General features: G+C 46.0%; 1 protein-coding gene across 1 annotated transcript in view; it reads right to left on the bottom strand.

The window, feature by feature from the left end:
- Window positions 1-12883, bottom strand: part of LOC141273486 (uncharacterized) — a 31385-nt gene that overhangs the window by 11160 nt on the left and 7342 nt on the right. The window contains exon 2 of the mRNA XM_073685424.1: window positions 7503-8945. Within this exon, the coding sequence (XP_073541525.1) occupies window positions 7503-8945 (1443 nt within the window). The remainder of the gene's footprint in view (window positions 1-7502; window positions 8946-12883) is intronic.

Below are 12883 nucleotides of genomic sequence, written 5' to 3'. Positions count from 1 at the left end.
AGGCAGGCTGTTTCCCCCTTATAATGCCCTATGCAGGATTTCCCTTTCTCCCACCATAGAATGCCCCGTGCAAGATATCACTCCCCTGTCTTTATAATGCCCCATTCAGGATGTCAGCCCCCCCCCATATAATGCCCCATTCAGGATGTCCCCCCCCCCTATATAATGACCCATGCAGGATATCACTCCCCTGTCTTTATAATGCCCCATTCAGGATGTCACCCCCCCATATAATGCCCCATTCAGGATGTCACCCCCCCATATAATGCCCCATTCAGGATGTCACCCCCCCATATAATGCCCCATTCAGGATGTCACCCCCCCACACCCATATAATGACACATGCAGGATATCACTCCCCTGTCTTTATAATGCCCCATTCAGGATGTCACCCCCCCCCCATATAATGACCCATGCAGGATATCACTCCCCTGTCTTTATAATGCCCCATTCAGGATGTCACCCCCCCATATAATGCCCCATGCTGGATGTCACCCCCCATATAATGCCCCATGCAGCATGTCAACCCCCATATAATGCACCATTCAGGATGTCACCCCCTCCATATAATGCCCCATGCTGGATGTCACCCCCCATATAATGCCCCATGCAGCATGTCACTCCCCCATATAATGCCCCATTCAGGATGTCACCCCCCCATATAATGCCACATGCAGGATGTCACCCCTAATATTATGTCCTATGCCTCCATACATAAAAAAAAAAAAATACAATACTCACCTCCCTCCTTGCCTGCTGCCGCTGCTCACGTCCGGACTCCAGCGTCTCCGGCGTTTTCCCTCTCTGCGCTACATGTGATGGCTCAGGGGAGGGCGCGGTGAAAAGACGTCACCGCACCCTCTGACCTGAGACGTCACAGGGAGCGCAGACCAGGAAGACAGCGGATCTGCGAAGGCACGGGGAGAGGTAAGTATCGGGCTGCCGGGGCTCTGAGAAAGCGGGGGGAAGGGCGGGCGCTGACACCGCTCTCCTCTGCCCACAGCCCGGCGGGCCGGATAAAAGTCCTCCGTGGGCCACATGTGGCCCGCGGGCCGTAGTTTGAGGACCCCTGATGTATAGTATTAGGCCGCAGCCCCACTATCAGTATTCGGTCAGTATTCAGTCAGTATTTGTCCTCAGGAGTGGGTGATAAATGGAGAATTGGTGACTTGTCTCTATTAGACCTTTTCTCTGATTGTTCCTCTCTGGGTGAAATGCTGGCAGGGGGACATTCAGGCAAAATCAAAACTCTGCTTGACTCCTTGTGAGGGTGAATATTTGTTTGGACCTGCCCTGGATGATATTCTGGAGAAGGCAGGTGACAACAAAAAAGGATTCCCCAAGCTGTCCATTCCATCCTATAAAAAGTCCTTTTGGAGAAGATTTGACCAGAGGAGACCCCCCATTGATCAGGATAGATGGGAGGTTGAATGGAAAAGGGTAGAGGCTTTCTGTTTGGAGCTCCCACCCATGGCGGCAAAAAAATCTTCCCAGTGACTCGTGTTCCTGGGTGGGAGGGAAGGCTATTCCCCCTTCTTCCTTGCCTGGGAAAAATTTTTTACAGAAGCAACTGGATTCTCAGCCTAGTAAAAACAGCCTTAGGGTTCTCTCTCACTTGCGATTAAATTGGACCGATGCAATCCGATAAAAAATCAGATTGCATTCGTACCAATTTAATCCTATGATGGTGTGCACAGTGGCGTTTTTTTTTTCTAGCTCTGATTGGATTGTGACCGGGCTGAAAAAAAATCGCAGCACGCTACGATTGCATGCTGGATTCGGATCGCACGCATCCATATAAGCCTATGGGTGCGTGTGAAACATCGCACTGCATTGGGATATCACCCAAGTGCAGTGCGATTCCCACCGACGCCAGCAACAGAGGAGATGGAGAAATTAATTTCTCCATCCCCTCCGCAGCTGTGTTGCGATCCTCTCTGTGCGAGAGGATCGGAGCACAGCCCACTGACACTCGGCTCCCTAGGAACCTAGTCTTATTCGCATATGGCATCCGATGCTGTCGCTACGGATGCCATATGCTAGTGGGACCCCGGCCTTAAAGCTGAAACTCTAGTCAGTTCCCCAAACAAAGTTTACCCTGACTCCCCCACGGTCCTCTCCAGAAGACCAGCTGGCCTAAGAATCCAAAGTTCTGTTTTTAGTGGAAAAAGTGGTCTTTTTAGAAGTCCCCATACGAAAAAGAGGCGAAGGATTTTATTCCCCTCTTTTTTTGGTAAGAAAGCCAGATGTGACTTTCAGGACTATAATCAGCTTGAAAGCTTTGAACAAATTCCTAAAAATTCAGTCTTTCAAGATGGAGTCAATAAAATCAACTATAAAAATACTCCAAATACTTCCAAAATTGTTTTATGGCTGTCTTGGACCTGAAATATGCGCCTATTATCACGTGCCCGCACACAGGGATCACCAGAAGTTCCTCAGGGTAGCTGAATCCAGGCACTTAAAATATAGAACCCTTCTGTTTGGCCTAGGAGTGGCCCTTTGGATATTTCCAAAACTAATCGCAGAGTTAATGGAGCACCTGCGGGAAAAAGACGTACTGATTGTCCCTTATCTGGATGACTTCTTAGTTGTAGGCCATTCTATCCACCACTGCAGGATTCAGCTAGAATGGATCATGGCTTCCTTAAAAGACTTAGGTTGACTCTTAAATCTGAAAAAGTCAAGACTAGAACCAAGGATAGTACAGGAGTTCTTAGGTCTCAGGGTGGACAGGAGTGTCTTCTTCCAGAAAACAAAATAGAGAAAATTGTCTGTCAGATAACACAGGTATTAAGGACTCCCACCATGTCACTCAGGAAAACCATGTCCCTTCTGAGTTTCTTGACCTCATGCATCCTGGCAGTATTGTGGGCCCAGTTTCATTCCAGGGAATTACAATGGGACGTCCTGAGAAATGAAATCACCCTGGAAGGGCATCTAGAAGGAAAGATGACACTATCTCCAATGACAGCACATTCCCTCAGTTGGTGGCTAAGGATAAAGAATCTAGTCAGGGGAGTGCCTTGGGTGAATAAAATTACTCGTGTTGTGACTACGGACACAAGCCCCAGGGGATGGATGCTCATCTAGGAGATATCATAGTCCAGGAGGTCTGGGCAGGGGACAAAAAAGAAGGTTGATCAAGCTTGCAGGAGTTACTAGCAGTGGGGCACGCTATGGGAAAGCTCTTATTGTCCCTTTAGGGTCACCATGTAAGAATCCTTTTGGACAATCAGGTAGTGGTGGCCAATATAAATCACCAAGGGGGAACCTGGTCCAAGCCTTTGATGGAATTGGCAAGGAGCATTTTTCAAGTAGCAGTAGACCATCTCCTTTCACTAACAGGTCTCCACATAAAGGGCAAAGAAAATTGCAGAGAAGATTTTCTGAGCTGGAATCAGCTAAAATAGGGAGAATGGGTGTTGAATCTGTCAGTTTTCAACCAGATTGTGAGTATGTGGGGCTTCCTGGACATAGACCTGTTTGTGAACAGACAGAACTGGAGGATGAAAGAATTTTTTTCCTTAGGTCACTCTGCTAGTGGATGCCTTCTTGATTGCTTGGGATTACAATCTGGCCTATGCATTCCCCAGTTATTCTACTCCCTGTCGTCCTGAGGAAGATCAGAGAGGACAGGAGAAGAGTTATATTAATTGTTCTCTTTTGGCCCAGAAGGCCATTGTTTTCCAGGTTGAGGGTTATGTCTGTCACCGATCCTTGGGTGCTTCCAGAAATTCCGGATCTTCTCTCCCAGGGGGCGGTGCACCATCCCCAACTTGACAGTTTGCATTTGACAGCATGGAATTTGAGATGGCATTATTGAGAGACAAAGGATTTTCTCCTAATTTAATTTCTACCTTACTTCAGAGAAGGAAGGTAGTCACTATTAAGATTTATGGTAAGGAGGAAATTTCTAACCACCTCAGGAGGAAAGGAGGAAGCCTGGGTTCAAATTAGTGCCATCTTAGAGTTCCTAGAAAAAGGTCTAGAACGGGATCTTTCTACCAGTACCCTTAAGGTCCAGGTTTCTGCTCTATATACAACCCCTGGCAAAAATTATGGAATCACCGGGCTTGGAGGATGTTCATTCAGTTGTTTAATGTTGTTGAAAAAAAGCAGATCACAAACATGGCACAAAACTAAAGTCATTTCAAATGGCAACTTTAGGGCTTTAAGAAACACTAAAAGAAATCAAGATTAAAAATGTGGTACTCAGTAAGGGTAATTTTTTTCAGACCAAGCAGAGGGAAAAAATTATAGAATCACTCAATTCTGAGGAAAAAATTATGGAATCACCCTATAAATTTTCATTTCCAAAACTAACACCTGCATCAAATTAGATCTGCATCTAAAAAGGAGTGATCACACCTTGGAGAGCTGTTGCACCAAGTGGACTGACATGAATCATGTCTCCAACACGAAACAAAGGAGAGGATTATCAAACTCTTAAAAGAAGGTAAATCAATTAATTTTCATTGAGTAAGGCCACACATGTCTAGTCAGCTTGTAAACGTATGTATGTAAATCGCTGGCATGAGAGAATCCTGACAGTGTGCAGTGCGCACTGTGAGAATTCAGAAGTCTGCAGTCACATAAAATGACTACAGACTCATCACAAACGTTGACAACCCCTTTAATAAAAACATGAGCATTAGTCAGCATCATAAAAAAATATTTACATCTAGGTACCTTATATATGACGTTGTCTCTGATTGGAGTCGTTCGCTTTATTTTCTTCCTCTTGTCCAGATTCCATGATGACTTTTCATATCCACAGCTATTCTCTGCAGACTTCCATCTTCTCCAGTCTTCTGCAGCAAATCCCCACACGATGGCCTTAAAGATAGCAGTGTCCTTCTAATGCTCCTGAATGCTGAGCCGCTGAATAAATGATTGCCCCTAACTATATTCCCTACACAAAATATCACCCCCACACTGAAAGACGCGAGTACAATTGAACACTGGGAGCCAGTGCCCTGCAGCTTCTGTGAACTGGCTGTCAGCTTGACAGCCGGCTCAGAGAACTGCTGGCTCACAGTCCGGGGGGTGGCAGAATTCAGCAGCCGGGGAAGACACTTCGGATAGACGCATTAGGTGGCCCGACACCGGCCCCCTGCCGGCTGCGCACAGGGCAAAAGCCCTGGCTGCCCCGCCCTAGATACGCCACTGGTCAGCAGGCCCCCCTTTCACACAGATCCTGGAAGATAAAGTCATTCTAAAACCATACGCGGCTTATCCGCCCAATGTAGCTTTCAATAGGTCTCAGGAGGTCCTCGCATCTTTTTGTACCAGCCCAAAAAATTCTAAAGAGGAAAAGCTTCATAGGCTGGACGTGAGGAGATGTCTGATTAAGCATCGGTCAGTCACACAGGCCTGGAGAAAGGTCATTATTTGTTTCCTTTCAGGGAACTGGCAAGGGTTTAAGGCAAAATGAAGGTTAGCTAGGTGGATTAGGAAGGCCATCGATTTAGCCTGCTCGGTGAGTGGGAATATTATTCCAGAGGGGTTAAAGGCTCACTCCACAAGAGCTGTGGCGACCTCCTCAGTGGAAAGGTCGGATGTGTCCATCGAACAAATTTGTAAGGCAGCAACATAGTCTTTTCCCTCAACTTTCTATAGACACTATAGGTTGGATTTGGCTTCCTCATCTGAGCTCACCTTTGAGATTAGGGTTCTGCAGGCTGTGGTCACTCCCTGAATACTTATTCTCTGTAATTCTCTCCATGGTGCTGTCATGTGTGAGAGAAAAAGACGTAATTAAGTAGCAGTAATGGGATTTTTCAGAACCAATGGCAGCACCCTTCTATTCACTCCCGTCACTTGTGGATGACCAAGCTTTTGACTTTGGTGCCAGGTCACGCATTGCTTAAGGTATTATGGTGTTGATGTTTGAATTGTTATAATAACCATTGGAGGTCCTATTGTACTGTGCAATCCAAATAATGCGGGGGTGGGGGGGGGGGGGGAAGTACCGCCCTTTTATCCTGTAGGTTTCCTGTCCTGGAAGGGCAGATCCCCTCTCTCCTTGGTGCTGTCATGGATTCTGAAAAATCCCATTAACGGTAAGTAATTATAACTTTTCAGAATACGTTGATTTTCTATATCACAATGTAATAGATACCAGATATACACTGACTCTAGGGATCAGATATTGTCCTGTCGCAGTATCGTTCCTTTTGGACACCTTCTTTCTGAGGTTGACAGATCTCCAGTACTAGCTACCCCCTGGGATATAACTACTGATTCTTCTTGATGAGACACAGCGACATCATCCTTCAACCTCAGACTCTTTTGCTAGTAGGCAAAACTAAGGATCATTTTCAAAAATAGTAAGTGTTCTAAAAATATTAACAAAGTTGTATATTTATACACAATATGCCAACAAGCTAAATCTCAACTCCTCGGGTTCTGATGCAATATCGTACCATAAAAAGGAAAAGACAAAAATACACCCACATATACAGTAAGTACCGTATTTTTCACTTGATAAGACGCACTTTTTCCCCCAGATTTGGGGGGGAAATAGGGGTGCATCTTAAAAAGCTAAATGACCTTACCGGCTGCAGTGGAGCAGGTCCCGGAGATGCAGACGGGTTGCTGGAGATGCTGCAGGGTCAGGACAGAGTGTTCAGAGGCGGCTGCGGGCCCCATGCTGTCTCCCAAGTTCTGTGCTGGAGGTGTCTGGTGGTGCGAAGGCTCCGCCGGCATATTGTGGCAGCCTTAGCCCCGCACCTTCCATACGGCGATGGACTCTGGGAAAATGGCCGCCGGAGGCATCGCATAGGACAGTATGGAAGGTGCGGGGCTCCGGCTGCCACAAGATGCCGGCGGAGCCCCCGCACCACTGGACACCTCCAGTTCAGAACTTGGGAGACAGCATGGGGCCCGTAGCCACCTCCGAACACTCTGTCCTGACTCTGCAGCATGTCCGGCATCCCGTCTGCATCTCAGGGACCCCGCAGCATCTCCAGCCTCAGCCAGCGGCAACCCTGGAACTCCGCTCCACCAATGCCGCCCCTCAGGTATGCTGATTAAAACATTTTTTTCCTATTTTCCTCCCCAAAATTTGGAGTGCGTCTTATAAACCGGTGCGTCTTATAATCCGCAAAATACGGTATACAAATTTTAAAACAAAAGCTTATTGTTAACAAGTTTTAGGATACAGTTATACATTAATGTCCAATAATCTGTGCACCAGGTTGATATATCAATGTTATCTGGTTTACACTTGCTGTTTAGATTCTAGATGTTTATTGACAACTGCATACAGATTCATCATCTTTTTTATGAAATAGGACTTTACCTTAAAAGTAACTGTTGTATTATTTCTTGCACTGTTTCTCAATGAAATAGTTTAAAAAAATGCGAGAATTCATTAATGATTAAAAAGATTTGATTGGTGGATATGTTTTTTCCACGTGAGTTCTCTGATGTGAAGTCAGAAGCGACTTTCACTTAACACACTTTCCACGTAGAAAACATAAAAAATAGCTTCTAACCTAGATGAATTCTGAGATGTCTAACAAAAGCGGATTTGTGAACAAAACATTTCCCACATTCTGAACAAGTAAATGGTTTCTCCCCTGTGTGAGATTTTTGATGTACATCAAGCTGTGATTTCCGATTAAAACATTTTGCACATTCTGAACATGAGTACGGCTTCTCCCCTGTGTGGGTTTTTATATGTACATCAAGCTGTGATTCCCAAGTAAAACATTTTCCACATTCTGGACATAGAAATGGTTTTACTGTGTGAGATATCTGATGTGAAATTAGAGAGGACTTTTGGTTAAAACACTTTCCACATAGAGTACATGAGTATGGCTTCTCGCCTGTGTGAATTCTTTGATGTCTAACAAGATCCGATTTATGAATAAAACATTTCTCACATTCTAAACATGAAAATGGCTTCTCCCCTGTGTGAGTTTTTATATGTGCAACAAGCTGTGAGTTGCGAGGAAAACATTTTGCACATGCAGGACACGAGTACGGCTTCTCCCCCATGTGATGAGTTCTTATATGTACATCAAGATTTGATTTACTGCTATAACATTTCCCACATTCTGAACATAAAATAGCCTTCGTGCCTGTGTGAGTTTTCTGATGGTCAATCAGATATGAATTCTGAGTAAAACATTTACCACATCGATTACATGAAAATGGCTTCTCCTCTGTGTGAATTCTCAGATGTCTAACAAATGTATATTTGTAAAGAAAGCATTTTCCACATTCTGAACAAGAAAACGGCTTCTCCCCCGTGTGCGTTTTTAGGTGTACAATGAGCTGTGATTTTCGATTAAAACATTTTCCACATTGTGAACATGAAAATGGCTGCTCGTCTGTGTGAGTTTTTTGATGTTTGAAAAGATATGATTTGTGGATAAAACATTTACCACATTCCTGACATGAGAATGGTTTTTCTCTGTGAATTCTTTGATGTACAATTAGACTTGTCTTTTGTCTAAAACACTTTCCACATAAGGTACAAGAAAATGGCTTCTCCCCCGTGTGAATTCTCTCATGGTTAACAAGATCTGATTTCTGGGTAAAACATTTCTCACATTTTGAACATGAATACGGCTTCTCCCCCGTGTGAGTTCTTAGATGTTCGGCAAGAGTTGATTTACTGCTATAACATTTCCCACATTCTAGACATAAAATAGGTTGCACCCCTGTGTGAATTTTCTGATGGGCAACCAAAGTAGAATTCTGAGAAAAACATTTCCCACATTCCGAACATGAATACGGCTTCTCCCCTTTGTGAGTTATTTGATGTTCAACACTCCTTAAGTGACTTTCATTCTGTTGAACAGTCTGCGGTGAATCAGGAGATAGGACTTGTTTAAAGGCATCAGATGACGGATCTTGAATGTGAAGGGCTGAGTATATATCTGGGATAATGACTTGTTCTTCATATATATGTTGTATAACACCACAATCATCTGCGTAAAAAAAGGATTATGTAAATTTTAAAGCTTGTTTTTCACTTGTAAACTTGGTCCCCTAACTGCAGTATCGGTTGTACTACCCAGATAAACATGGTCTTATTATTAAGACGACTCTTCTAAAATTCCCAAGTGAAAACACAAAAAAATTAGTTGATAATAATATGAATTATGGCCTCAGTAGGTACCACAAGAACAATATCCATGTTTGCCATAAATGCGGCCACGTAAGTGAAAAATACTTTATGATGTGAGAAACGAAGTGTCTTAAGAATGTATAAAAACAAAGGAGTCAGCAACAGAAATGAACAACCAAGCAGATATTCCACACATTAAAGCTTCTTGGGATTAAAAAAAAATCCCCAAATCTGTACAATAAAAAATTCAAAATGCTGGAAATACTGTATCCTTTTTCCTATTTTCAAAGCTGATAGTCTGCACATTCCCCTGATAGTCTGCACATTCCCCTGATAGTCTGCACATTCCTCTGATAGTCTGCACATTCCCCTGATAGTCTGCACATTCCCCTGATAGTCTGCACATTCCCCTGATAGTCTGCACATTCCCCTGATAGTCTGCACATTCCCCTGATAGTCTGCACATTCCCCTGATAGTCTGCACATTCCCCTGATAGTCTGCACATTCCCCTGATAGTCTGCACATTCCCCTGATAGTCTGCACATCCCCCTGATAGTCTGCACATTCCCCTGATAGTCTGCACATTCCCCTGATAGTCTGCACATTCCCCTGATAGTCTGCACATTCCCCTGATAGTCTGCACATTCCTCTGATAGTCTGCACATTCCCCTGATAGTCTGCACATTCCCCTGATAAAATGACTCTAGCAGAACAATCCCTCTAGAAAACCGTCACCAATTTCAACACATCTCTGGGCCCGAGACATCCTGCCAAACCGAGTGACTCGTCTTTCATGTAACCATGAGCTTTGTTATCTAATGTATACTTACCTGGATCTTCACATCCTGTTTCGTCCAGATGTGTCCGGATCCCAGAATTCTAAGCGGCGGAAGTTCGCAGACCGCCATATTGACACACTCAAGTGATGGGTGTCTCAATATGGAAACCGCTGGTGGTACCTGCCTCTTGCGTGGTACCACCAGCGGAACATCGTCGCACCACACACACACTGTATGCGACGTACTCACCACACACACACTGTATACGCCGTACGCACCACACACACACACACACTGTATACGCTGTACATACCACACACACACACACACACACTGTATACGCCGTACGCACCACACACACTGTATACGCTGTACATACCACACACACACACTGTATACGCCGTACGCCGTACACACACACACTGTATACGCCGTACACACCACACACACACTGTATACGCCGTACACACCACACACACACTGTATACGCCGTACACACCACACACACACTGTATACGCCGTACACACCACACACATACTGTATACGCCGTACACACCACACACACACTGTATACGCCGTACACACCACACACACACACTGTATACGCCGTACGCACCACACACACACTGTACATGCCATACGCACCACACACACACACTGTATACGCCATTCGCACCACACACACACACACTGTATACGCCGTACGCACCACACACACACACTGTATACGCCGTACGCACCACACACACACACTGTACATGCCATACGCACCACACACACACTGTACATGCCATACGCACCACACACACACACACTGTATACGCCGTACACACCACACACACACACTGTATGCACCACAGACACACACACACTGTATATGCCGTACACACACACACTGTATACGCTGTATGCACCACACACACACACTGTATACGCCATACGCACCACACACACACACACTGTATACGCCGTACGCACCACACACACACTGTATACGCCGTACGCACCACACGCACACACTGTACATGCCATACGCACCACACACACACACACTGTATACGCCGTACACACCACACACACACACTGTATGCACCACAGACACACACACACTGTATATGCCGTACACACACACACTGTATATGCCGTACGTACCACACACACACACTGTATACGCCGTACACACACACTGTATACGCTGTATGCACCACACACACACTGTATACGCCGTACACACCACACACACACTGTATACGCCGTACACACCACACACACACACACTGTATACGCCGTACACACACCCACTGTATACGCTGTATGCACCACACACACACACTGTATACGCAGTACGTACCACACACACCCACTGTATACGCCGTACACACACACACTGTATACGCCGTACGCACCACACACACACGGTATACGCCCTACGCACCACACACACACACTGTATACGCCGTACGCACCACACACACACACACTGTATACGCCGTACGCACCACACACACACACACTGTATACGCCGTACGCACCACACACACATTCTGTATACACCGTACGCACCACACACACACACTGTATACGCCGTATGCACCACACACACACACACACTGTATACGCCATACGCAACACACACACACACACTCTGTATACACCGTAAGCACCACACACACACTGTATACGCTGTACGCACCACACACACACACTGTATACGCCCTACGCACCACCACACACACACTCTGTATACGCCGTACACACCACACACACACACACTGTATACGCCGTACACACCACACACACACACACTGTATACGCCGTACGCAACACACACACTGTATACGCCGTACGCAACACACACACACACTGTATACGCCGTACGCACCACACACACACACACTGTATACGCCGTACGCAACACACACACACACACACACACACACTGTATACGCCGTACGCAACACACACACACACACACACTGTATACGCCGTATGCAACACACACACACTCTGTATACGCCGTACGCACCACACACACACACTGTATACGCCGTACGCAACACACACACACACACACACTGTATACGCCGTACGCACCACACACATACTGTATACGCCGTAAGCACCACCACACACTGTATACGCGGTACGCAACACACACACACACTCTGTATACGCCGTATGCACCACACACACACACTGTATACGCCATACGCCGTACGCAACACACACACACACACACTGTATACGCCGTACACACCACACACACTCACACACTGTACATGCCATACGCACCACACACTGTATACGCCATACGCACCACACACACACACTGTATACGCCATATGCACCACACACACACACACTCTGTATACGCCGTACGCACCACACACACTGTATACGCCGTACGCACCACACACACTGTATAAGCCGTACACACCACACACACACTGTATACGCCGTACGCAACACACACATACACTGTATACGCCGTACGCAACACACACACACACACTGTATACGCTGTATGCACCACACACACACACAGATTGTATACACCGTACACACCACACACACACACTGTATACGCCATATGCACCACACGCACACACTGTATACGCTGTATGCACCACACACACACACAGATTGTATACGCCGTACGCACCACACACACACTGTATACGCCGTACGCACCACCACACACACTGTATACGCTGTATGCACCACACACACACACTGTATACGCCGTACGCACCACACACACACGGTATACGCCCTACGCACCACACACACACTGTATACGCCGTATGCACCACACACACACTCTGTATACACCGTACGCACCACACACACACTGTATACGCCATAAGCACCACACACACTCTGTATACGCCGTACGCAATACACACACACACACTGTATACGCCATACACACTGTATACGCTGTATGCACCACACACACTGTATACGCCGTACGCAACACACACACTGTATACGTTGTACGCACCACACACACTGTA

Source organism: Phyllobates terribilis, unplaced genomic scaffold, assembly GCF_046119375.1.
Source record: "Phyllobates terribilis strain yellow unplaced genomic scaffold, ASM4611937v1 Scaffold_1__5_contigs__length_1240528914, whole genome shotgun sequence".
In the NCBI taxonomy this organism is placed as follows: Eukaryota; Metazoa; Chordata; class Amphibia; order Anura; family Dendrobatidae; genus Phyllobates; species Phyllobates terribilis.
Note: the sequence above shows the minus strand (reverse complement) of the source record. Positions and strands in the feature narration are given on the sequence as shown.